Source organism: Hippocampus guttulatus, chromosome 15, assembly GCF_054856545.1.
Source record: "Hippocampus guttulatus isolate MCC_2025c chromosome 15, RoL_Hgut_1.0, whole genome shotgun sequence".
Lineage (NCBI taxonomy): Eukaryota > Metazoa > Chordata > Actinopteri > Syngnathiformes > Syngnathidae > Hippocampus > Hippocampus guttulatus.
In genome coordinates, this window is record NC_141275.1 from 16,090,767 (window position 1) to 16,115,812 (window position 25,046).

General features: G+C 52.8%; 2 protein-coding genes across 4 annotated transcripts; one reads left to right on the plus strand and one right to left on the minus strand.

Annotated features, from left to right (window-relative positions):
- Nucleotides 1-119: 119 nt before the first annotated feature.
- emsy (EMSY transcriptional repressor, BRCA2 interacting) lies at nt 120-9,844 on the minus strand. The gene is made up of 20 exons (XM_086132022.1): nt 9,607-9,844; nt 8,812-8,920; nt 8,463-8,562; nt 7,728-7,802; nt 7,469-7,644; nt 6,667-6,822; nt 6,325-6,590; nt 5,807-6,035; nt 5,506-5,706; nt 5,203-5,367; nt 4,820-4,993; nt 4,591-4,727; nt 3,917-4,093; nt 3,484-3,676; nt 3,236-3,403; nt 2,856-3,014; nt 2,627-2,775; nt 1,500-1,988; nt 779-1,105; nt 120-575 (listed from the first exon to the last, which is right to left on the minus strand). Exons 2-20 carry the CDS (start codon nt 8,915-8,917, stop codon nt 405-407), a joined length of 3,618 nt encoding a protein of 1,205 aa, XP_085988148.1. The 5' UTR covers nt 8,918-8,920; nt 9,607-9,844; the 3' UTR covers nt 120-404.
- Nucleotides 7,530-24,938, plus strand: LOC147194223 (rho guanine nucleotide exchange factor 12-like). 3 transcript variants are annotated; one of them, XM_086132020.1, is made up of 35 exons: nt 7,530-7,669; nt 14,033-14,124; nt 14,878-14,965; nt 15,060-15,109; nt 15,202-15,259; nt 15,336-15,541; nt 15,880-15,984; nt 16,941-17,039; nt 17,115-17,225; nt 17,304-17,402; nt 17,616-17,658; nt 17,835-17,940; nt 18,038-18,175; nt 18,382-18,414; nt 18,515-18,629; nt 18,703-18,808; nt 18,882-19,097; nt 19,193-19,346; nt 19,874-20,031; nt 20,277-20,423; nt 20,644-20,729; nt 21,029-21,154; nt 21,233-21,347; nt 21,446-21,546; nt 21,627-21,704; nt 21,790-21,865; nt 22,380-22,547; nt 22,681-22,768; nt 22,835-22,915; nt 23,000-23,073; nt 23,189-23,467; nt 23,663-23,794; nt 23,979-24,139; nt 24,270-24,324; nt 24,418-24,938. In XM_086132020.1, exons 1-35 carry the CDS (start codon nt 7,642-7,644, stop codon nt 24,429-24,431), a joined length of 3,786 nt encoding a protein of 1,261 aa, XP_085988146.1. In that variant the 5' UTR covers nt 7,530-7,641; the 3' UTR covers nt 24,432-24,938. The 3 variants fall into 3 exon arrangements, with proteins under 3 accessions (XP_085988146.1, XP_085988145.1, XP_085988147.1); XM_086132019.1 differs by lacking the exon at nt 7,530-7,669 and adding an exon at nt 9,950-10,760 and having other exon boundaries at nt 14,867-14,965; XM_086132021.1 differs by lacking the exon at nt 7,530-7,669 and adding an exon at nt 9,950-10,760.
- Nucleotides 24,939-25,046: the final 108 nt, after the last annotated feature.

Consider the following 25,046-nt stretch of genomic DNA (forward strand, 5'->3'; position numbering starts at 1 on the left):
TTCACACTTCAATCCAGAGCGCAAAAAGATGTGTTGTGTAAACTAATATTTTCCGGGCGAATAAAACGAGGTTTTAATACTGACGCCCAAATTTTTCCTCTTCACAAGTGACACAAACGTTTTCGAGTGGGATCATTTATTTTGGAGATTACACAAATCCTGTGGACAACTTTGAAAAGGTACAAAAGGAAAAACTGAAACACTAAGATGACTTCTTGGTATTGTATCTTACAAAAAAAAAAAAAAACGTACATCAATTCCTTCTTTTGCAACACTATTTTGATCCATTGTCACACCTATTAAAAATTTGTGAGCGAGGGGGAGAAGAGTTCAAAGTGGCTAGAAAAGTCCAACGTACCCTGTTACAAAGAGGGTATATCAAGCTGGACGGGGCGGGGTCCGTTCTATGGCGTGGGGGGGCCGGCGTCGTTGCCACTGTCCACGTCATGCTCGGCGGGGCCGTCGTCGTCATCCAGCTGCTGGCTGGTGTAGTTGGTGATCTCCAGGAAGCCACTGGGCTCCACCACCACGTTGGACTGGCTCGAGTCCGGCACGATCGAGTACTGAGGGATCACCTGCGCACCGCAAAAACACACACGAGTCAAGTTTAGCTTCTCTACAATTTTTTTCCTTTTTTTTTTTTGAGAGGGGGGGATTGGGGTGGTCAACACGAGGTTAAATGAAATGACCAAAAATAAGCATTGCCGAGACATTGTCCAGAAAACTGAAACCGGGCCATCGCGATAATGAGGGTGCATGGAAAGGAGCGCAGACGTACCTGGATCACCTCCAGGCGCTCTTTGGCAAAGTGTTGGGCCGCCACGGCCGCCGCTCGCTTGGCCTCCAGGGCCTGCGCCAGGGAGGGCCGCTCGCCGGACGAGTCCACCAGCACGGGCTCGGTGCCGGGGTCGATCTGGGCCTCCATCATGGAGATCTTCAGGATGTCGGACACGGACGCCTCCTCGTCCACCGCCGGCCCCGAGCCCGGCTGGCCCGGCAGCTCGGCATCGTCGCTCGGGACGGGCGGCGCGTGGGCCGCCTGCTGCTGGTGGATGCCGCCGAAGGTGATTTTGGTGACGGTGGCGCTCTGCGTGATGATCGGCTGCTGCGCTCCAACACGTGACACGACACTTGCCATTAGCATACAAGTTCCCACTTGAGCAACGTTTACTGAGGATCTGATTTTAAAAATGAGGTAGAAAATATTGACCGAATTTATGAAAACGTTTTTTTTAATCTGGAAAACAAAGAGCAATATTTTATCTTTTTTTTTTGGTACCATTGATATCCAGATGTTCTTAAGAGGTGTGGCTGTTTTTTGTTGTTGTTGTTGGGCATCAACAAAAGCTTTCTTTGGCTTCAAAAAACTGGGAGAAAAATATTGTAACATTTACAATTGATGTCAGAAAATTAGGTGACATGTGTTTTTAAAGTTCTCTGATAATTTAGCCAACTCGAACATGTATTGTACAATTTGCGCGACATGTTGAAGGACTGACCTGTACCGGCGCGGCCTTGTCGGCGCCAATGGGGTGGTGCGCTTGCAGCGGCGGCGGGTGCGACATGGGCGCATGCAGCGGCCTGTGGTGCGACGTGGGCGCCTGCTGCAGTTTGGGCAGCTGCGGCGTGACGAGCGAGGGGGCGGCACCCTGAGGCTTGGCCGGACTCTGCTCTCTCAGTTTGGGGAGCTTCTTGGCCGGTGAGGACGAAGAGGAGGGCGAGGAGGAGGAGGGAGGAGGAGCCTGGCTGAGCTGAGGTTTACTCTGCAGCTGGGGGGGAGGAGGAGGTGGAGGTGGAGGAGGAGGAGGAGGAGGTGGAGTGGTGCCTTCTGGGTGGCTGGCAGCTGTGAGCGGAGGAGCGGCGTGGGGGGCTTGCTTGGGGGCGTCCGCCTGGTTGCTGGAGCGGTAAAACAAGCCTGTCTGAGGGTCCAGCGTGTCGCCTTCCAGCTCGCTCACCTCCAACACGGACTCGCTTTTACCATCGGAAGGCTGCAACACAAAAGATGATGTCATGCAAATAAAAAGAAATCAATAAAGGAGAATACTCCCGACACTGACCGAGTTTGTCTGTGTATCAGCCCTGCAGTCCTGCACTAAAATGGCCGCGTCAACAAAACGGCCGACTTCCTGTTCCAGTTGGGCCATGGGTCCTTTTTTGGGCATCCTGTTCTGACCGACATTTCCACCCCAATTTGGCGTCAATTCATCAAATGGGTGTCGGGGTCAAATTTTTTGTTCGTTTTTTGGAATAACTTTTCAGGGAAAAGTTGGCAAGCCAAAATGGCTTCTTCGGACCCAAAACCTTTTGTTCAATTTCAGCCGTGGGTCCTTGCGACTTTTTTTTTTTTTTGTGTCCCGTCACGATGGCCATGTCCACCCAATTCCGTACTGAGCGGTGAAACCGATGTCGGTGGCTACACTTGACGAACTTTCCAGGAAGCCAACTGAATGAATTTGCCCAAAATGGCGGCCTCAGAGTAAAACGGGCGACTTGCTGTTCAATTTGGGACCTTTTTGCACATCCTGTCGTGACGCGTCAACCCAATTGAGTCCACCAATGTCGGGGGGGATGATTTTTATCGATCGTTCACTTCTTGCGTTCCGTCATGATAGACTTTTCTCCTCACCCTCAGGCTGACGTGCGTCACCGTGGTTACGGGCGTCGCGTCAACCGGCTTGGTTGCCGCGGGGACCTGGCCGACGCTTTTGTAGGGGGCGGCGGGGGACGCGGCCGGATGCTCCTCCGTCGAAGCGGCCGTCGTCCTGCTCACTTTAGCTGCGAGGAAAACGTCAGCCGTACCGTTGGCGATAGAAGCGTCACAGCAAGGCCGCGAGGCGGCAGGCGGGCTGTTGTACCAGGCGGCGGAGCGGCGGCGCCCGCTTGGGGCTCGGAGCCGGGCGGCCGGGACGACTCCGGGCTGCTCCTCTTCTCCTGCGCCAGCTGGATGGGCACGGCCATCTGGCTCAGGTCGATGTGCGCGTGCTGCCTGGGTTTGGACTCGCCCTTCTCCTTCACTGCGCGCACAATGTTGGATGACGATTTGACGTTCGGTGAATCCCCACATACCGACGAACGCTTCGGCATGCACAAATTCTCTCTCTTGTCTTTTTTCGAAGTACCGATGCGATGGCCGTTTTTGCTTTACCGCCCATCCGGCGGCATCTCGGTTGTCAAGGAACAACGTTCAAGATGAGATGAGGAGTTCGTAGCCAAGGGCGGGCGTGTCATATTTTACCTGAGGTCTGCTGCAGCTCCAGCAGAGCTTTAATGGTGGACGCGGCGGACTGGGATTCGGCGGCGGTCACCTCCTGGTAGATGATGGTCGGGGCCGACTCCACCGACACCTCCTGCTCCGTCCACTCCTGCTCGCGGGAGGACAGCACGTGCAGCACCGCCTGCGTCTCTGCCAGAGGGATGAGCCGGAGACCGCATTCAACCATTTTGCGGCTTCAAGAGCCAGCGCCACCGCGGCGTCCCGCCTACCGTGCGACACTTCCCCGGCCGAGCCGGCGGTTTCCGCGACGGCGCCGCACTCGTCCTTGGCGGCGCCGTCTTGAGCGGCAACGTGGCCCGCGTCGACCGAGCGGGTGACCTGCTGCAGGGTCTCGCTGACCAGCTGCCGGGTCTGTTCGCTCACCACGGCCGTCTGGTACACCGGCTTGGGCTTGATGAGCACCTGGAGCAGAAAAAGACAACAAAAAAAAAAAACGGCTGCAATCTCGAATTTTGAAGGAAGAAAAAAAAACCCCCATTGAGATTGATAATCTCTTTCGGACAGAGCAATCAGGGTTTATGTTTACACTTGCTTGTCAGTGGTTAGCTATTCATTATTTATTTACTGTATGGCATAAAATGCCCCCCCCCCCCAAAAAAAAACAGTACAGCCCAGTAGAAGTGAAAGTGACTAAAGTCTGACCTGCGTCTTGCCCTGCTGGCCGTAGACGATCTTGGTGGGGATGATCTTGGTGGTGGCGGCGGACGCGGCGCCGGCGCTCAGGCCTTTGGGCTGCGTGACGATCATCTTGGTGATGGGCCTGCCGGCGGTGATGATGGCCGGTTTGCTCCCCGGGACGGCCTGCAGGCTCTTCTCTCCCTGACGCCGGCGTGACAACGCTTGTTAAAAATGAATCCTCGTACGCTCAACGCTACGACTTGCCTCAGACTTTGCCGCCGCCATGTTACACGTATTTCCGGGTGACCTGTGACGGTGCGGCCAGTAAACGAACCACCAAGGCTCTTGTTCACGGCCACGACTATTTATTTTTTTTTTTGTCAACACCCAGTCGAGCCTGCCTCCATGCAGATGTAGGCCACGCCCCTCACCAAAGATGCACAGGTTATGGAAAAAAAAAAAAAAAAGATCCCATGAAAACTTCAGGGCTGTCTTTTATTTGTAATCAAATTACTATTTAAGTGAGTCATGTTTTAGCCCTGCACTGACTTTTTTTTTTTTAATGATATTGAAAATTGTGGACTCTCTTGCGGTTTTTGAGTTGAGGTCGGTACGCGGTCCCCGATGTGCTACCGCCCGGAGGTACACTGGCACCCGTTTAAAAAAAAAAAAAAACAGTGGAAGGGCATTGGACTGACCCCCGCGTTCAACAACGTGGTGACCACGTTCTTGCCGGGCAGCCCTTGGATGGTGGCCCCTTTGCCGCTGGTCTTCTGGACCACGATCACGTTGGGTTTGGACGACATGGGGATGGTGGTGATCTTTGTGGTGGTGCCTGTGGGCGCAAAAGACAGCAGTGTACACACACACACCATCGACATATTCCCAGCCAGATATCTACAAGATACACATGGACGCCACTCGCACCCGACACCATGTTGGTGCTGATGATCTTCCCGCCCAGCGTGGCCAAGGACTTGGGCACCACCGTGATGATGCTGCCGCTCGTGGTCTTGACGTAGGTGGCGGCGCCGGCCGATGCCGAGATGCGGGCGCCGAGGTTGGGCGCGACGGCGGGCCGCGTGTAGGTGGCCTGGGTGGCTGCGGGCACAACGTTGCAGAACGGACCTTTAGCACCTTGGGCGCGGTCGAGGATACGCCGTAGTGGTTTTGAAAGGGCCGAAGCGACCTGCTCGACTTTGGGCTCGGTCCCCTACCACTTGCTCACATTCTATTCAACTTTTTGGGGGGTTGAAATTTCACCGGCAGTTTCCCAGAAGGATTTGTTGAAAAGCTAATGAGTCGGCAACCTGTGGGCTGAGTGACCAGCTTGGTGGTCATGATGGCTCCGTTGCTGCTGACCACCATGATGGGGGAGGAGCTGCTGCTGCCGCCGCCGCTGCCGGACAGAGCCACCGACGACGGCTTGGGCAGGATTTTGCTGGGCTGCACCTGCTGAGTGATGATCTTCACCCCTGCGCACACAAAATTCGTTCACGAATGAACGTGGGGCTTTTTGGTGCATCGTGTGAAAAGTGGAAATCCTACAAATGTGGGGAAGCAAACCCGATGAAATAAATAAATCCGTAAACACCTCGTTCTCCGTTTCTTACCAGACTCTTGCTTGATCTGAATAGTGGGCTTGGGGCCCGGCGAGGCGGCGGCGGCGGCGGCCTGGCCCACGCCGGAAGCCCCCACGGACGACGCCTGCAGTTGCTTGGGGAACTGGCCCAGGATCTGCGCCGGGGAGCCCACCAGGGTCTTCGGGGAGGGCAGCCTGGCCGAGGCCACTTTCACGCCCGCCGAGGCGGCGCCTGAAAGCACAAAACGGCGACGAGACGTTTGCTCGTTTACGAAGGCGCATTTGAGGTTTCTGCCGCGGCATGGAACGTTCCTCTCCGCGACGCCGCTTACACGAGGACACGGCGGACATGACGGCCGAGGGCGAGGAGGAGACCACGGCGGTGACGGCCGGCGCGGCCGAGGGGCCGGAAGTGGCCGCCGGGAAGACCACCGTCTGCTTGTGGGTGGGCGTGGTCAGGATGGAGCTGGAGGCCAACTTGGACACGCCGGCGTTGTTGTGGGACTTGGACAGGATGTTGGGCACAAAGTTGGAGCTGGGCGACGTCGTCACGATGATCACCTGCGAAGGAGAGCGCCGCCAGAAGGTTCGCTGTGAGGGGGGCACATTTTTGGACAACCCGCCAGTGGGTCCGTCGTCGGCCAAGGCGCATGTTTTACATGAGGAAATGTCACGAAAACCGAAAGAACGCTCATCTCGTTTCCATTTCAAATGCGAGCCAGATGAGTTCAAGTCAAGTCAAGTCAACAGTATTTCTAGAGCACTTTCAAACAGCCATCGCCGCATACAAAGTGCTGTACATGGCGCAATTTAACATGTTGAACATAAAAGGATTATTGCCGGTCGCCACCTTTTGCGTGGTGCTGCTGGTGGTCTGAATGGTGGGCTTGGTGAAGGTGATCTTGACGGGCGACAGGTGCGGCGGCAGCGAGTTGGCGATGCTCTGCATGATGTTGCTCATCTTGGGGCCGCCGCTCACCACCGGCGCCGCCGCCACGTGCTTGGCCACGGGCGACGACACCTTGGCCACCTCCTTCAGCAGCACCGGCGACGAGCTGGACGAGTTGGTGCGCCGTCGCTTGCGCGGCTTCTCGTCCTCATCGGAGCAGCTCACGCCTAAAATCGAGACCGCGTCCGTTTTAGGCACGCGCCGCTTTCCGCGGAGAGCGTCGCGCGGCGTCACTCGGCCGACTTTTGACGTAGACGGTGCTTCCGCTGGGCAGCACCACCACGCTGGACGAGGGGCTGGGTGGCCGCGGGGACTTGGTGGCCGTCGCCGCGGCGCCGCTAGTTGCCGCCGAGCTGCTGGAGGTGCCCGTCGTGCTCGTGTAGGAGTAACACACGACCACTGCGAGGAAAAGGAGGAGGAGAGGAGTCTTGTCACTTCAGATTTGTGCGTTTCGCCATTAGACACGTTTTTTTTCCCCCCACTGCAACCAATCCCCAGCTGCTCACTGAAAATGGCCCCCATGTTTTTCTTTTTTGGGAAAATGGCCAAAGGCGCCACTAGATGGTGCTAAATGACTCGATATGAAACTCGGCTCGTTCAGGTGCCACAGCCCTAAGAAGGGACAAACTCAGTCCGTCGGGGGAGGACCCTTTTCACTGGGAGGGCTGGCAGTGAGTGAGTTTTTAATGTTTTCAGGGCAGTGAGAAACTCTAACAGACAAGCTGAGAAAAAAAAAAATGCCGCTCTTTGGACAACATTGGTGACCCCGGCGGAATCGCCTTTGTTGCGTCACAAGAGGAAAAAGTGATGTCACAAGTGCTGCAAAAATAAAATCAAAGAACCTTGTGACGGGTGATGTCACAGAACAAGAGCCTGCCTTTGTGCTTTCTGCCGCTAGTTAGTCAGACTCGTGCGGAGACGAAGACAAGTGGAGCTATGGGTGCGTGGCAAGCTTGGCTTCGCGATATCATTATTAACCTTTTTGGGTGGCTCGAGACGGTCACATGGCGGCACCGGGCTTGGTGACAAAATGGCGCCCACCCACCTTCCTTGTTCCCCGTCTCAGCCGGCAACAGCATGGAGGCGTTGTGAGTGGCGGCGGCGCTGGCGACCGCGTTGGCGGTGGCGGTGAAGGCCGTCTGCGGGACCAGCCGGGGCATCAGCGGCACCAGCCGGCGGCCCTCGATGGACCATTCGGACGAGCTGTTCTGACCCGCCATGCTGCGGGGGACGCCACCAAAGGCGGGTGAGTGAGGCGCACTTGATTACCGACCGAAGCGCTCGGCCGGCGGCGAGTCACTCACTGGTACGCGACGGTGCAAAGGCGCTCGTCGTTGACGGCGCGGCGCACTTCGGCGCGGTGGCGCTCGGTTGAGATGCTAAGGAGAGGAAGTCAAGTGAAACCGGAGAATGCAATTTGTGGAAACAATGCCTGGGAATGCCAAGCTGAAATGCTGCGGAATGTGGAAAAAGTACAACGTGACGACTGGGCATTTGAAAGATGCTGAATTGCAGTACTCGTACACGGAGAACTGCTGAAATTGCAGCGATTGAGTTTGCTGCGATTTTGCAATTTGTCATGAAAATTGTTTCGACGCTAGCCCCGCTAACAGTTGGTAAGCTAAAATAAGAGCAAAATAATCACTGCAGAATGGGAAGCAAATGTCCAGAATCAGCTGTACAATTTTCAAGTTGGTGGAGAACTGTGGAAGGACATTCAAACTGATGTCGGCTTGAATTTTTGGATGGACTCGAAATGAATGCAATGGGGAAAACTAGATCCCGTAATGTCCTTTTGGAGTTGCAATGGTTTTGTACGAGTAGAGGAAAGAAAAAAAAATCTGCTTTGATTTCAAGGGATGTGAAAAATAATTCTGTCAATGTCTTGAATGAGTTGAACGCTATCGATTTGGGATTGTATGCATCAGTGGAGAATTGTGGAACTATTAAGCACACCCATAATTAACTTGGGAATTATGTCATGGAACATTAGAAATGCACCCCCCAAAAAAAGAAAAGTGGCACACGCCAAGAATTACCCGAGGATTTTGGTGAGCTCTCCCAGCAGATCCTTCTTGTCCTTAGTGAGGTCTCCCTGAGCTCGCAGGGCGCTGATGACGCCGGCGTACGCCTCCAGCTCTGCCAAGAGGGGGACAACGCAATCATACCGCGGGGGCCTCAATCGCGTAAAGCTCCTTCGAATACAAACAAAGGACCTTGAACCGAGATGGGTTTTACGGTTCATCCTCATCCATGAAGAGAGTCTCTTAAACCTTTCTCTCTCTCTCTCTTGTGCCGATGGCAGTTTTCACATGCCGAGATATTAGAAACCGCGCTAAGAGATCTTGATGACAATCTTTTGACCGAGGATGCCAACTTGGAGCTTACCCAGTTTGCGCAGTATCCTTTTGCACTCATCCCTGCCCAGGTCAAGGATGGTGGGCCAGACCACCGGCATGGTCCCAGTCAGCAGCGGTTTCTCCAGCTGAATCATTGGCTAAAGACAACAATAACGGCAACATTATCTTCACTAAAAATACAGTTGGCAGACTAACCCCGCATAAAAAAAAAAAAAACTCAGGAAGCTGCAGTAGAATTACGGTAGTCTTATTCCTTCAGAGGATAAAGAAGATCTGCCTGTGGGTATTGTGTTATTCTCCGTCTACATGTGGGAGCATGGCTAGCAAGAAACACGGCGCCCAACACTTGAAAGTTTGTTTCTCGGATTTAAACCACACACGAGAGTCAGGGTGCTCGTATTGGATCGGATACAACAGGTGAACAGGTGAAATTGATGAATCTGAATGGCAATTTTGCAGCTATGCGAGGGCAATCACCTGCCCGGGTTTGAATTTAAGCCAGCCTTAATATGACACTAATTTGACAGTGCTAAAACTTGAACTACAACTGGAACGATGCAAACAATAATGACAGGGCGCACGCCTCATTGTTTCTCCAAGCAACTCAGAGAATCACTGGAAACGGCTGTGGACGATGGTTGTGTGCGTTCTGTCATTTTACTGACTATTTCTCGCCACCGGGAACACATTAGGTTCAGCAAACGATAACGCTTCCAAAGGGTGTCATTACTTCATAAGAGCAAATGATGTTTAGTGGCGGGGGCGAGGGAGGTCAAATGACTGACGTTAGCTTCGAATGTTAGCCTCTGCTGGAATGGCTTACCTTTCGTTAGCAGGACAAACACAAGGCCTCGGCAGCGTTAAAAATACACGACTCCAAACAGCCATAGTTGAAGGTTACATTTTACCCAAGCCGCTACGTAGCGATGTTCTGCTCGAGTGAACCGGAGCGACAAGCGCCCGAAAAATGAGTTTAAAGTCAAATGTGCCAATGTTTACGTTGTCTGTTAGCAGAGATCAGCCCAAAGGGAAGGAGCTTTCTCATTCGTGGGATTTTTTATTGCTTTTTTGTCCCGCTTTTATCAAGTGCTGCCGCCTACCGACGACAAATAACAGCGGAGCCTCAAAATCAAACGATCACTTCGCGGACCGTTCAAATACACGCCTACGTGGGCAGAAGACACACGCAAAAGACTCGATTGTGACTCCAGTTTGTTTTATGATCATTTCTGTATTAATTGAGTTTTACACACTAACGGTGTGGAGTAGCTATAAATTTTCATTTGATATTTTGGAGTTTTAATCACTCCCTCGAAGGATTACGATGAGCATTTGAACGCATCTTTTTTTTTGCCAACCGAGGGGAAGAGAAGAGGACAGAGGCGAAAGCATTTCCTTCAATTTTGCATCCGTGGGAAGATTGATTGGGGGAAAACAATTGCAGTGGGCCGAATTGGAGATAGAGAGACGACGCCATTGACAGGGCACGCGACGGCGAACTTTTTGGGGATTTTGAACCCGGCCGAAGTTTGACACAACTCCCCCCCCCCATCCCCTCACCCTTCCAGGATCCATCCATGACACCACGGTGTCATGAGGGAACACTTTCCCACGGAAAATAAAGATACAACCGTCTCGGAGTGCTAAAAGTAAAGTACACTCTGCGGGAGTGTTTCCACGTTCTTTTTTTGCTTGCTTGTTTTCAAACAGAACAAAGGGTGGAGAAAATAGAACAGACTGCAGGGGAGAAAAAAAAGCTTGTGGAGGAGCGGCAGTTGTGATTTTTTTTTCTTCCAGGAAACACTCCCCAAAAAGAATATAACGGACTCTGGTTGGATGCTTCACCGAGCCCGAAGAGACAAGTGTTCTTTTTATTACACTAAAACGGCGTTATGAACATGTTATTCGGCTGAAAAAAAAGTTGGACAACAGCAAGGGAAGCCCAATGAGCGGGACACAGACGACGCTCACCGATAGGTAAGCTCGCGAGTTACCGTCGTTGCATAATGATGAGTGAAACTACGGGGAAGGCTGTGTTGAAAAGTGAAGTTACGGAGTGATGTCTGTGTGCTCGTGTCCATGACCTACACGCCGATCGCACGACAGGTCGTGATTGACCCAAGGCAGTGTCAAAAAATCTGCAACGTTTTCCGTAATGTTTGGTCGCGACTACTTTAAAATTTCTTTTTTGGGGGGGGGGGGGGGGGGGGGTAAAGCTACTTGGGACTACTGATAGCACCGGACTCCAGACAGGTCGACCGAATATTAGGATTTCAGAAGCAGTTTTTCTATCAGATTTTGGTGATGAGCAGTAATGTTTTTAGCGCAAGCATACTTTGGGCAAACAGTTGAACTTTGGGAATCATGAGTTTTGTCACAATGGTGAAGGAAATTTCCAAAGCCACGCTACCGCAGAGCCCAGACATGAAATAAGAATAATAAATTAAAGAGGGTGTGCACACTTCTGCAACCGCACAAAGGCTTACTTTCCCCTCCAAAAAAAAAAACATCCCCCAAAATTTTTGGTTCCCCAATTGAGGTGTCCCAGTTCAAGTCACCCCCCCGCTCCAAAAATGCCATTTGAATAGGGGTGTGTAGACTTTTTGTAGCCACTGCATGTCAAGAGCCTCAAAGAGTCAATTGAAAGGCAAATTTTCTGGCTTTCTCCCCAACCACACTCAGGAGAAAAAAAAGAAATGGCCTAATTGAAGTCACACATGTTGGTGGTAGAGCATCAAAACAATCGCCCATTTGATTTGCTGACCCTCGGCAACAATGGGGCTCTTTTTCCTCCCAACCTCACATTAAAAACGGCAAAAGGGCTCTCCAACGGAGCACGTACGACAATGGCATCGTGTGACAGCGCGCAAATGAGAACAAAACTTTCTCTGGGGTGTTCAAATAAGATAAAAGCTAGTAATAAGTTCATCACCGATTGTGTCCTCGAGCTTCATTCGCAAAGCATTTGTCATTTTCACGTGTAGGCGCGGGTTAGCAACAAACTGAGAGTCTGACAGCAAAGCATCACAACCAGTCGGCTGTCAGTTAGCCCCTGTTGTTTGTCAAAGTACTGGTGGTTGCCGGTCAGTTTTTTTTTTTTTTAAGTGACTGTGGCCTACTTTGGACGCATGTCGGCCTCTCTTGGACCTGTGAACATGTTAGCGCATTTGTTAGCAAAGCATCGTTTCTCAAGCCAGGTGCACGCAAAGACGAAAAGGTCTCACGGCGATGCTCACGTGTTAGGCGTGGGCTTGCATCTGCGATGAACATCAGCGACTTGTGGTACTTTGTTAGCCCCGTTAAAAGTTGAGATCATCTTTTGGCCTTGTTAGCAGCCTTTTAGTGACCTATGAAAATGAGTTTTAATAGTAAAGATCAAAGGAAAACAATCTTCTAGCTGCTTTAGCCAGATTGGATCAAGCAGCCAGAAGAGGGCTGAGTTGGTAGCCTGGTTGGCACAAAGGCTCCATTTCCTGTTCCATGCTCGTCCTCCTGCGTTGGCATGAGGAAGGAAGAAAAAAAAAATCAAACAAAACACCAAATATGCATTCGCGTGTCGGTAATAATAGATAACGGAAGCAGGTGTACTTGAAATAATACATTTCTTAAACTCACCCTCGTGTGCCGTTTCCGTGCATTTCATGTGTTGGTGTTCCCCCTCCAAATCTTGCTGAAGTTTGGCCTCATTTGTGTTCTATTATCTAAAGCAGGAAGAGCAGGAAAAAAAAGGTTGAGTTGCCCAGCAACAGCCCTGCCAACTTCTTTTTTTTTTTTTTTCCTTTTTCCTCTCCTTTCCAAGCGCTTCTCAGAGGAAAGAATCCGCTCCGGGGATTGCTGCTCTTTACTAACATCTGTGCTGTCATGTGACGGGAAGTAGCCAAGTAAAAAAATACTTTGAATAACGTACTTAAGTACAATGACAGTTTTCCGACGTATGCTTGAGCACTTCTTTCCGAGAACTTTTTACAGATACCCCTATGTTTAAAAAAAAAAAAAATGGGGGCCTGTTCCAACATGTTGCTACTTTCCCCACCTCCGCATCTGTTTGTGGCCGTGAGTAGAAAGTGGACAGACGCTTGGGAGTAGGAGTCAACTGCAGGCCCCCGCTTGGCCTCTTATCATTGCGACTGCGCCACGTAATTGACAAGATTTGGAGAACACGGCAGCCATTCTAAAAATAGACAAACCCCCCCCCCCCCACAAAAAAAAAGACAAGAAAATAAACATAAGTGCTCAGTCCAGCATTCTTGTTCTAATCTGATGTGTAGCTCAGAGGGGATGTGAAGCAATATGGTTGGAAATGTCCCGATGGATGTCAAGTGAAGGCAAAGTTTAAAACGAAACTAAAAGTGGCAAAGTGCCCGAGCGTAACCAATAAGCGGCTTACATGCGCAGTGAAAATGAGGCCAGTTTTGAACATTTTCTCTCAATGCAAAGCAACGATTATCGGATGTCTAAAAGATCTTGTGAAAAACCATCGAGTCTCGAGTCGTTTGCCGCATGCGCTAACTGCAGCGGCCCGCCAGGCCCAACGAGCGCCGCCGTCTCGTCTCCGAGGCACTCGCGCACCTTGTCGCCATCTTTGCCAGCTTCGTGCCGCGTTCAGGAGTCTCGAGGGGAGCCAAAAAAACTTCCTCCTGTCCCTCGCTTTCCGGGAATGGGCCCCCGCAAGCCCCCCCCCCTCGCCGCTCGCCCCCTCCCCTGTGACGTGGTGGCCATTGTTGAAAAGCCCAGGCCCCCCATTGTCACCGCAGTCACTCCAAACAAAGCCTCCTCCCGCTTCAGAAGTTGCAGCGGCCAACTTTTACTCTTCGTACACAAACTTCAACCATGAAGTCCTTCGGGCCATGTCATTCGAAAACAAAAAAAAAGAACTACATGATCTTTTCAGCTTCTCAACTTGATGCCAACACATCCCTAAATGTGTGAGTCGCAGTAAATATATCCGCTTGGAGCATCCGGTGGCCAGACCACATGCCACTGGGTCATCACGGGCTTTTCCACGATGCAACAACGGGGCACTCTAAAGCAGCCACGGAAATCCAAAATCCCTGTCAACATGCTGACTGTCATTTCAAAAATGACACCCCGCGCCCCTCCGCCGGAACTTTTCTTTTGTCTCACCGTGATGCGCACGTCAGGAGACGCGGCCGACGAGGCACTCTAAAGTGCCAGTGGTTTTCATGCTAGCCACACCTCTAAATTCAATTTAAAAAAAAAAAAAATTCATGTCGCTGCTGTCTTCTCAGGACCCCAAGCATTCTCAACAAGGAGCCTCCAGAGAGGAAGCCAAAGAACGATAAATGCTCCATTTCACTCAAGCATGAGTTTGACCCCACCGGTGAGAGACCCGCCTGCTATCATTCCTTACGGTTAAAAGTGAAGTGCTTCTTCACCTGGTAGCACAACCCAGTGAGGCAACCCAAATTCAACTTTTTTTTCTGGCTGCAGTCAAAAAAAAAAAAAAAAAGTTGGTTCAAATGGCTCGCCCCGCAGTCTCAAGGCCAAACCATTAGCCACCCAGCTCGCTTGATTGCAGTCGGAAAACGGCACTTTGGGGCATAAGTGTGAATCACAGAGCATTAGTGACACTGGCGAGGGGAAAATAACCCCCCCACACTTATCCAGGAAGAGTTGATGAACATCACATGACTGATTGAAAACAGATGAACTCAGCCTCCAGACTGTCCATTTTGCTCATTAAAGTACCACGCGGAACGCAAGGGGGCTTCATACGGAACCATGTGCAGCGCCACATTCTTTTGTAACCCCCACCACCTCACTATTTCAAAATCGGGGACACATTAGGTGCATTTTAGGTTCTACTATATCGTTTTTTGGGAGATGAACTTGATTAAATGGAGTTGTAGATTAGAAAGAAACTGCTATGGACCTTTGATCTGTCACACATCCCGTGCGGACAGTCTTTCACAGCACTACGGAAAAAATGTGAAGTAGATCAAACCAAATGCGAAGCCACACGTGCTCCACTCCCAGCTGGCCTCATGATCACGATTCGGATGAGGGAGGGGGGTACCGTGCAATGAGTGCGTCTGGTGTTTGTGCACGCGTGCTCATGACAGGCCTCGTCCAGCGCTGCGTGATCATCCAGAGGGATGAAAATGGCTTTGGGCTGACGGTGAGCGGAGACAACCCTGTGTTTGTGCAGCTGGTCAAGGAAGGTGAGGATCTCACACACACACACACACACACACACAGAAAGTAAGCCACGCGCTTGCACACAAACGTCACTGTCCTGTGTTTACCGTTTTATAGATGGAGCCGCAATGCGCGCGGGGGTCCAAACTGGCGATAGAATCATTAAGGTGATTGATGGATTCATTATTTTCTTTGTCAAACTACAATCTGTAGTTTTAGTTTCAACAAAAACTGCACCCCCCCCCCCCAATTTTTTTAGGTTAATGGGACCTTAGTGACACATTCAAATCACACGGAGGTTGTGAAGCTGATCAAATGTAAGTACGCGCGCGTTGTTTGCCGCGCTAGCTAGCATTTGCGAGCGCTAAACTTTTGTACATTTGGCGCACTCAGCCGGGTCCTACGTAGCACTTACAGTGCTGGGCAGACCTCCGGGTCTTCCGCAGATCCAGCTGGAGGAAGACGACGAAGACACGCTGGATGAGGAAGAAGAGAGCGGCAGCGACCCGTCGGTGCAAAATTCACCCAGCGGGGAGCGACGCGGCAGCGCGACCTCTAGCCCCGAGGCGCCCCCGCCGCACTCCTCCCTGCCCGATGGCGTAAGCAGGCGACGAGTCGGTCAGGGGAGTCGCTCGGTCATCGCAAAGTGTTCACCTTGACTTTCAAGTTGGCCCCGCTTGACGAGTTGTAGCGTAATGCTAACACATAATGCTAAACCATGCAGACGGGCTCAGGAAATGAGCATCGGTGCATACAGACGGAGAATATGACACGACTCGTGGGCTACGATCTTACCGCGACGCCCTGTAAAAAAAAACGACCCAACATTCCTGCAACTTGAGTTGTGATGGCTTGTTGTAGCGCCCCCTGGTGGCCAAGCACCACCAATTCCTCAAATTCGGGGTATGTTTTGAGTGATTGTGATCTAATTGTCCAGGATGGATCCATAGACTCCGGGAACACCGAAACTGAAGAGGGTGACGCAACTGTGCCATCACCGCGCGACGACGTTAGCGACAGAGTAGATAGCAACAGCGCTTCGGTAGGTTCATAAGCATCAATTTCTTTGTATGTGTAAATTTTTAACATAAATTTGACTCAAGTTCCACTTACTAGTACGCTCTTTGTTATCACTAATAAGACAACTCATCGCACGACTAGAATCCCCCCCCCCGCCCTCCCACTACAAATGACACATCTGCTTACTTGTACGCAATCAAAGCTTACAATTAAACTGGACCCCCAAGCTACACATCAGATCCAAACAGGAAGTGACTGTACCCGCCGCTCTTTGGTAACAATGTTCTCATCGCAGCCGCAAGTCTTTAAATAGCCGCCAAACGCTGATCCTTTGAAAAGTCAGCTGGAATTCACCCCCCCACCTCCCCCAGACTAAACAATCAATTTCGCTTAATTGTTGTACTGTGTCCCGTCTGTGTTTGGATTAGCTGTGTGAGAGACGGCGGCGACCGCGCCCCAGGACGCCCCCGATGCCTGCCCGTATATAAACAGTCGTGCTCACGACTAAGCTACTCACATAAAATTATTAGTATGAAAATGTTAGCATGAGCTAATTCCAGACTCAACCCAACTAAGGCATTTTCAAAGTCTCGGTATCTGACAGGAAAGTTGGACTGAACCACTTTCTGAAGATTAGCACTAGCTAACGCCATTTCAGACCATAATCTCGCTTTTCATGAACATGGCTGAGCAAGTTTATACGCCATTGGACACGTTCGATGTCTAATATTTAACCCATAAATATGCTTTCCTTCATTTAAATTCTCCATTGGATCATTTTTCACCGAAATACGCAAAAAAACGCGACGAGCGACACTAGCGTTTTGCAAAAAATGTCATGCTAGCGCAGGGCACGAGCTAATGAGTCAAATGAAGTTTTGCGAATGATTTTCTCTCTTTGAAAAATAAATCAAATGAATCAATCCAACCGCCGGTGTTTTGATGCGCTTGTACATTTTGACGGTCATGATGGCTCAGGACAGCGGCAGCCAGTACATGGCGGGCAGCCCGCCGTACCTCCTCCACCCGCAGATCATCGGCGCGGAAGACGACTACTTTGATTCGCATCAGGAGCAGGTACCCGACGCGAGAAATGACACGAATCCTGTTTTTCTTGGTTTCGCGCAATCCAAGCGTGCGCCTTTGTTTCAGACGAACGGGCAGTGCGGCTGCTTCCAGAGCATCGAGTTGCTCAAGTGTCGGCCCGCCCACCTCGCCGTCTTCCTGCATCACGTCGTTTCGCAGTTTGACCCCGCCCCCCTGGTACCGATGCCGAGATCTGATACATGCGATGGCGCGCGCGCCGGACCCCATCTTAAAATTTTCTCTCTTTGTTCTCAGCTGTGTTTCTTGTACGCCGACATCCACAAGCAAACCAACTCCAAAGAAAGCCGGCGCTTCTTCATGGAATTTCACTCGCTCTTTGTGGATCGAACAGCGGTGGGTGGCATTTCGTTTCCCTCCACTTGGACCGCATTTGATCTTATTTTCTGGTCCCTTGTTGCATTTTTAAATGTTATTTTCTTGGAAATGGTGGTTTTAAATTTTTCTATTGAATTTGACATTTTGAATGTCATCTCTTTTCGCAAACAATTTATTGCATTTATGCTGCTCTTTCAGTTTGTTAAAACTGTGCGTGCGGTTGCGTTGTAGAATCTGAAAGTTTCGGTGCCAGATGCTGTCGCAGCTGAACTTGGTAAGAATGTTTTTTTAATGGAGTCATATGGCACGTCATGCACGACATAAAAAAAACATTCCCACCCGCCAAAGTGGACGCGCATGCGATGTGAGCGGCCGCCGCTGTTAAGCGCGCGTGCCTCATGAGGTGTCCGCTGCGTATGACGTAGAAAAAGTGTTTTGCGTTGTGCACAGACAAGCGCAGGCTGGAGTTAATCCCAGAGGAGGTGTGCAAGCAGTGCACGCAAACCTTGCAGGACTCGCTGATGCCGGACCTGCACAAAAACCTGGAGGACTTCAGGTCGGTGTAGTAAAGCAAACGGGGGCGGGGGGGGGGGGGGGGGCTGAGCCGTGCGCGCGTTGACGTGCGCCGTGTTGTGCTCGGTTTGCGGGCGCAGACACAAGCGCAGCATGGGGCTGACCCTGGCCGAGGACGAGCTGTCCAGGCTGGACGCCGACGCCGGCGAAGACCCGCTGGCCTGGGAGAGGCAATGCTCGTGCGCCGAACATATTCTCGCCAAGATCGAGGACGTCCTGTGAGATGTTTTGCTATTTTGACGTGCATGCAAAATCGGGAGTGGATTGTATATTTCATTGATTATTCAAAGAGTTAAACTACTTTTGTCCGAAAAAAATGGATCCGTACAATGCATCCTGATTTGATATAGCGCTTGCACAACAGCTGATTATTAAGAAATGTTGGATCCTTTTTACGATGCTCACGGCACGTTTCCTGTTGCAGGTTAACATCTCAACCCTCCGAGGAGGAAAAATGGTACAACCCCCCCCCCCTCACCCCCGCCTCCCCACACTTGCATCGACGTGTACGGTACGTCCGTGGCTAAAGGAGCGCGCCTTTTGTGCTTCCGCGGCAGCCAAACTATGCAGTACGTCATCCTCACGTACATGAAGCACCTCGGCGTCAAAGTCAAGGAGCCTCGAGGCCTGGAACAGAAACGAGCACGAATCAACTTCCTGCCCAAGATTAAGGTGCGCGCTTGAACTGTTATGACGTGCGCCAGTCAACCAAAACCAAATATCATTTCCCCCCCCCTCCGAGCAGAAGAGCATCAAGCCCGACAAGGAAGGTGAGGAGAAGGTGAAAAAGCCTCGTTTTCCCAACATCCTGGTCCCGCCGCGCCGTTTGAGCCGAGTGGACTCCACTTCAGGTGAGGAGTGGCCCCCCCCCCCTCCCCCCCAATCATGGCAATGCCGATGGGAATATTTTGCGCGTATGTGCAGCGGGCAAGGCGGCGGAGGTGAACAAGCAGCGTTCCCCGAAGCTCCTCTCCCAGGCGGCTTTTGCCGCCCCCGAGCCGCCCGACTCGTCGCCTTCAAATTCCGGAAGGACCCGCGGGAACCACCTCGGCGAGAGTTCGGACGTTTCGAGCGCCTCGTCCGTGCACGGCTCGCCCACCGCCGCGATATCGGACGCCAGCGGCCACGACTCGGACAGCAGTAGGGAACGCCCGCCGGGACGCCTTCGGGATGCTTTTGCCGATCGCAATGGCGATTCCTTCATCACTCCCCCCCCCCCCCCTCCTCCCCCGCAGACGTCTCTCCGTTCTGCATCCAGCCCCGAGTCGGCGAGGTTTCGATATGTGGCGAGCACCAAGATGGCGTTTGCGGCCCCACCAGTACGCAATTTGACTTCGGTCCTTCCAACCTGGAGGACTTACATGAAGAGGCGGACCACGATGCCTTCAGGTAGACGCCGGCGACCTCACGCAGGAGTTTTGCAAAAGGTCACAGGTCATTTGGATCCAAAACACGAAAGATCCGAGGCGCTTGTACGGTGGCGGTGAACTCGGCTCACGTCGGAACAAATGGCCGTTGTTTTTTTTCTTTTCGGTCAGTTTAGCTTCATGCTAACAAACAACAAAATGATAGCATCTGCGTCCGGCTGTCCTCAAAGTAGGCCCGCCTCATCCCCAGCACGTGAACGGCAGCAGCCGGGCTACGGTAGCACCGATCTCACAGCAGTTGTAAGCTTGACGATTAGCTTTCGCTACATTCAAGGTCCCTTCAGTAATCGTAGACCCGATTTCATCGAACGAACGCACACTAGCCGAATGCTAACAGCGCCCGAGGAAGGCTTTCATTCATGAACATCTCATCTTACGGTCACTCGAAACTTGAAAACCGTCAAAGCAAGTTTCAGGTCACGATAAAATTGTTCATCAATTTCGCTCGCTTAACGCTAGCAGATACTTAAACCGAAGCGCAATTGGCAGGATGGAGGTGACGTGCGCGGCGGACGTGGCGAGCGAGGACGAGCGAGCGTGCGAGGCCGCGGGCGAGGACGATCCGCTCAACTGGCAGAGCCTGGTGAGCCGCGAGGTTCTGGCCGCGCTGGCGCCGCAGGAAATCAAGAGGCAAGAAGTCATCAACGGTGAGCCGGCCCGGAAACGAAACCGGCCATTTATTTGCATCTGACGCCGCCGGATCGTGAGCCGCGATGAGACGACACGCGGCGGGGTGTCGCCATTTCGCGAGACCGTATTTTTTTAAAGACCCGATACCTCCGACGTATCGCCGCGATACGCTCCGGACGACCGAAGCGTTTGCGGTTTCGCGACATTGGGATGGCGTACGCGGCGTGTGACAAAATGGCAATTTTTGGTCGTACCTGCGCAGAGCTGTTCTACACGGAGCGGGCCCACTTGCGCATGCTGAAGGTGTTGGACGGCGTGTTCTGCCAGCGGCTGAGCAGGGACGCCATCCTGCCGCCGGACGACGTCAAGAGCATCTTCACCAACCTGGACGACATCATTCAGCTGCACGGTGACCGGCGCGCTCCTCCCGCGCCTCCCGAAAGCGCCGACGCTCGTTTTGCAATCGGCGCCTCCTTTGGGTGAACGCGAAGAAGTCGTAAACTCTTCAGAACACTTTGAAATGAACGCCCGCCGGTCGCGGTCGACGTACCGTATCACGGCGGCTCCTTTTCGACGTCGTCGGTCGTTCGGGGGCCGCTTGCGGCGTAACTTGCGGCTTTCCCCTCCAGTTTCCTTGGGCGAGCAAATGGCGGCCATCGGGAAGAGGAGCGACACGTCCGTCATCGGTCACATCGGCGAGGATCTCTTGGCTTGGGTACGAGCGCTCCGCGGGAGCGGATCTTGATTCTCAGACTTGATTGGCGGCGGTGATTTATCCTTCCTAAATTGGGGGAAAAGGGAAGATGAGAAATCCATTGCCGTCTCGACGGCCCGTTTGCTACCAAACAATTGCGCTGTGCGGATTGGACGCCGCCGACAAACGACGATATCGCGACGCACGCTCGATACGATACATTGAGGCATCGAGATTTGAGGCTAGTGGATTGTGACGGCGAGACCGACCGATGGGTGACGGCGTATCGCGCGTCTTCGGCTTCTGGCGGTGAATTGCAGTTCGGCGGTGAGGAAGAGGAGAAGATCAGGCGCGCGGTGGCCACGTTCTGCAGCAACCAACCGTCCGCGCTGGAGCTCATCAAGAGCAAGAAGAAGAAGGACCCCAGGTTCACCTTGTTCATGCAGGTGGCCGCCTCCGCCGCTCCGTTCCGCCGCGGCCCGCGCCGCCCGGCTCTGAGCGCGCGTTTGTGGCTTTGTTTTCAGGCGGCCGAGAGCAACCGGCTGTGCCGGCGGCTGCAGCTGAAGGACATCATTCCCGTGGAAATGCAGCGGGCCACCAAGTACCCGCTTCTCTTGGACAAGATTGCCAAGTACACGGGTAGGCAGCTTTGGAGGATTTGATGGCGCCTGCGTAGGGGGGGGGGCTTGTATTTTACTTTGAGCAACGCGGCGCTGACGTTTTTGTTTTGTCCGCAGAGGATGAGGAGGAGGCGGAGAAGGTGAAAAAAGCGGGCGAATGCTGCCGGCGGATTCTCAACCACGTCAACCAGGCGGTCAAAGAGGCCGAGAACAAGCAGGTAGAAACGGAAGCCTCCGTCTGCCGCGAGCCAAATGGCGAGCCGGGCCTAAGCCGGAACTTTTCTCCCCACCACCAAAGAGGCTGGAGGACTATCAGAGACGGTTAGACATCTCGTCGCTGAAGCCCAACGAGAACCCGCTCGTGGCCGAGCTGCGGGTAGGAAACGCCAAAAGGGGGCCGGGGGACGGGGGGCCCGCCGAGTTTGCACTTGTGTCAAAGGGGCCCGTCCGTCACCCTCCAGAATCTGGACCTGACCAAGAGGAAGATGCTCCACGAAGGACCGCTCTCCTGGAAAGTCAACAAAGACAAAAGAATTGGTACGGCCGCCCGCCCGCTCTGCCCCCAAGATTCGCGATGCGGTTGGGTGCGCATCGCCATCACGCTTTGTTGACAAAAGAACGACGTGAAACACGGCGATCCTTAACCCATTCGATCCCAAAGACGTTTTTAAACGTCTTTTCAGACTTGGTCCAGAATTGGCTGGTACTGAATGAGTTAAAAAAAAAAAAACTCCTTCCTCAAAAGCTAGCTACACAGTAGAGGCCTTGCTAAACCTGAAACAATTTCCTTCAGTGGCCAAGATGGCAGCAAAGCAGGACAGCTCTCCGAGACACGACTATGGCCAATCAAAATGATTGATCCTCCCCCTCACTCCAACCGAGCTCTTCTTTCTTTTTCTGGCCTGAGCACAAAAAGAGAACAAGTCGAGCACCGCGCATACTTTGTGCTTCTGTGCATCCGCTGCATTTTTTTTGTTGTTTTCCGAAATTTGGAGCGAAAAATGGAATTGAATCCATTGGCTGCCTTTGGTGTGTTTGTGTGCGTGCTTAGATCTGTACACGCTCCTCCTGGAGGACATCTTGGTGCTCCTTCAGAAGCAGGACGAGCGCCTGCTGCTCAAGTTCCACAGCAAGAACGCGGCCGGCGCCGTCGACGCCAAGCTCAGCTTCAGCCCCGTCGTCAAACTCGGCACCGTACTCGTCAGACCCGTCGCCACCAGTAATCGCCCGCTCCCGTCGCTTGACGTATTCAAAGATGATGCGCTCGCTCGTGCGCTTGCTTGCTTTGTGTCCAACGAGGGATGCGGGTTGCGTGAACGCGTATGTGCCCGATTTGCCGTCTGCATTTCCAGACAAAAAGTCCTTCTTCGTGCTGTCCATGTCGGACAACGGGGCGCAGATCTACGAGCTGACGGCTCAGACCGTGGCGGAGCAGAGGACGTAAGTCGGGCCGCTGGCGGCGTCGGCGCGTCACGGCCGGCCTCACGCCGCTTTCGCCCCCCGCAGGTGGCAGTGCCTCATCACGCAGTGCGCCGAATCCACGAAGGCAAATTCGCATGGCGGCCACGCGCCCACCACGCCTACTCAGTAAGTCGGCGGACGACACTGACTCGGGGACGATTCTTGCTTTGGACAAAGTGGGCTTTTTTTTTTAAAGCTTGCCGTTTTCAGAGGTGAGCAGGACGCCATGGAGATCATCAGCCGCGAGATGGACAAACCCGGCAAAGGCGGCGGCGCCACGTCAGGTAGCCGAGCTGTCTTTTGACACGGCGGCCCAGTCTGCCTTCAGTGGCGAAACGCACGACGGACGAGCGTCGCGGTTGCCGCGCATTCTCATCAGATGGCAACTGGTCTTCTCAGAGACATCTGACATGCCGGATGGCGCCGCGACAAACCCCTTTGACGTCGTTAAGTCGGAGGACGAAGAGGAGGCCGAGCAGCCGGAGCAGGAGGAGGACGAGGAGGGAGCGCAGTCGGCGGACGGCAGGCCGGGAGACCAGCGAGAGGAAGACGAGGGCGAGGTGGACGAGGAAGAGCTGGAGGCCTTCCTGGACGCTCAGCTGGAGGACGAGGACGAGGCGCGAGCTTCGTCCTCCTCTCCGTCCTCGTCCTCCAAAGCCGAAGAAGCTCTGGCGACGCGTAAGTTGAGCGCATGTACAACCTGCACTCGGCGCTAACGTTGAAGAACGCAAGTCTCAGTCGAGAGCCCTCAAGCGGAAGATCCAACCGGTGTCGGAATTGCGCGGAAACGCTCCAGACAGACAAATGTGGAATTCACCAAATGACGGTGAGTGAAGAACACTTGTCCCCCGACGCGCGTCTTTGTGCTTGCAGTGGTGCTGCTGAAGCAGCTCCTCTTCAAGCACATGACGGCCGGCCCGGAGGAGAAGACGACGACGACGACGCCCCCGCCCGCCGCCCGCCACACCTTCCCAAAAGACGACGACGCCCAGACGGAACGGAACGGTGCGCCTCTCGTCAGGAGCCAGCAAACGTGTCCACCGTGTTTTTGGGGACTAATTCGTGGTCAAAAAGACTCCAAATTACAATTTATTCGTCTTTGCGGTCACGTTCCAACAGCACCACTAATGTGACATTTTGTTCCCGTCGTAGCATTTCAAGCAAAGTGTTTCTGTGGCTCGTACCGCAGGCGCAGTCGATCCGGGCGGCGCTCGCGAGGGCGACGACGCGTCGGCGGACGCCGTGGACATGAGCAAACTTCTGTCGTCGGAGAACGGCGGCCGACCGAACCTCAGCCGACGGCTGATGACGCACCTGCGCCTCCTGCAGGCTGACCTGCAGTACCTCAAGGTACAGAAACTTGTTTGGGATGCGTCGTGACGTTTCAAGGAACTCGTCATTCAGTGCTAGTTTGTCTTTGTGGCCTAAAGCAACGCAACCTGAATTTTGTCGGTTGTCAAATGTTGCGCTGTCCTTCCAGGAAGTGGAGCTCAAGTACAAGCAGCTGCTCGGGACGTCGGCCGACTCGGACAACGGTGTGCTCCGCGCCCACTCGTCGTCGCCGCCGCCGCCGCCGGCTTCCTTTCCCCACTCATCACTAACTCTTTGCGCCGTCAAACGCTTTTCAGACGGTGTGCACTGAAGACGACTTTGCCGTTTTCCGGGCATCCTTTTTGGATCCTTAACGGGCGCCCACTTTGGTCTCGCACTGCTGTCAAGCCGCCGAACACGAAAGTGAGCCGACCAAATTTTCCACTGCGTTCTCGTGGACGGGACTTCTCGCGAAACGTTTCGCTGGCTTTGAGTGCGTTATGACGAAAAAGCAAACATTCACAAGACTGCACATGAGAATTTGTAGCACCCCCCCAACCCCTCTTCCACCCCCTTTAGACCATGTATGATGTATTTTTTTGTTGGTTTTTTTTTTAATCGTGGACATCTTTAAACCAGATTGCTGTGAAGTCTTACTTGTAAAATTAACTTATGCTGAAAATGGTTTTCTATCTTGTATTCAAGTCGTAACACGCAAAAGATGCTAATGTATTCGCACGATATTAATCATCTTTAGTTCATTTTTAATTATGTGATATTTATTTGTGTCCATGTGCAATGTGCTTCGCCTCCTGTTCAATAAAAAAAAATGCGCACATCTTTTGGTTTATGACTAAATGTTACAAGAATAGGATTTCCCAAAGGCAACAAATGTACAGGTTTGGGAGGGGGGGGGGGGGCGACTCAAGAACAAGGGGAAATATTG

Excerpts from the sequence above, each read along its gene's own strand:
- LOC147194223 (XM_086132019.1), top strand. The coding sequence starts at position 10,729 with ATGAGCGGGACACAGACGACGCTCACCGATAG. Across the intron at positions 21,547-21,626 it reads AAGAGGCCGAGAACAAGCAG|AGGCTGGAGGACTATCAGAG; the intron begins GTAGAAACGGAA and ends CCACCACCAAAG. Across the intron at positions 23,468-23,662 it reads CGAAGAAGCTCTGGCGACGC|TGGTGCTGCTGAAGCAGCTC; the intron begins GTAAGTTGAGCG and ends TTGTGCTTGCAG.
- emsy (XM_086132022.1), bottom strand. The coding sequence starts at position 8,917 with ATGATTCAGCTGGAGAAACCGCTGCTGACTGGGACCATGCCGGTGGTC. Across the intron at positions 4,728-4,819 it reads CAGCACCAACATGGTGTCGG|GCACCACCACAAAGATCACC; the intron begins GTGCGAGTGGCG and ends TTGCGCCCACAG. Across the intron at positions 576-778 it reads AGCGCCTGGAGGTGATCCAG|GTGATCCCTCAGTACTCGAT; the intron begins GTACGTCTGCGC and ends TGCGGTGCGCAG.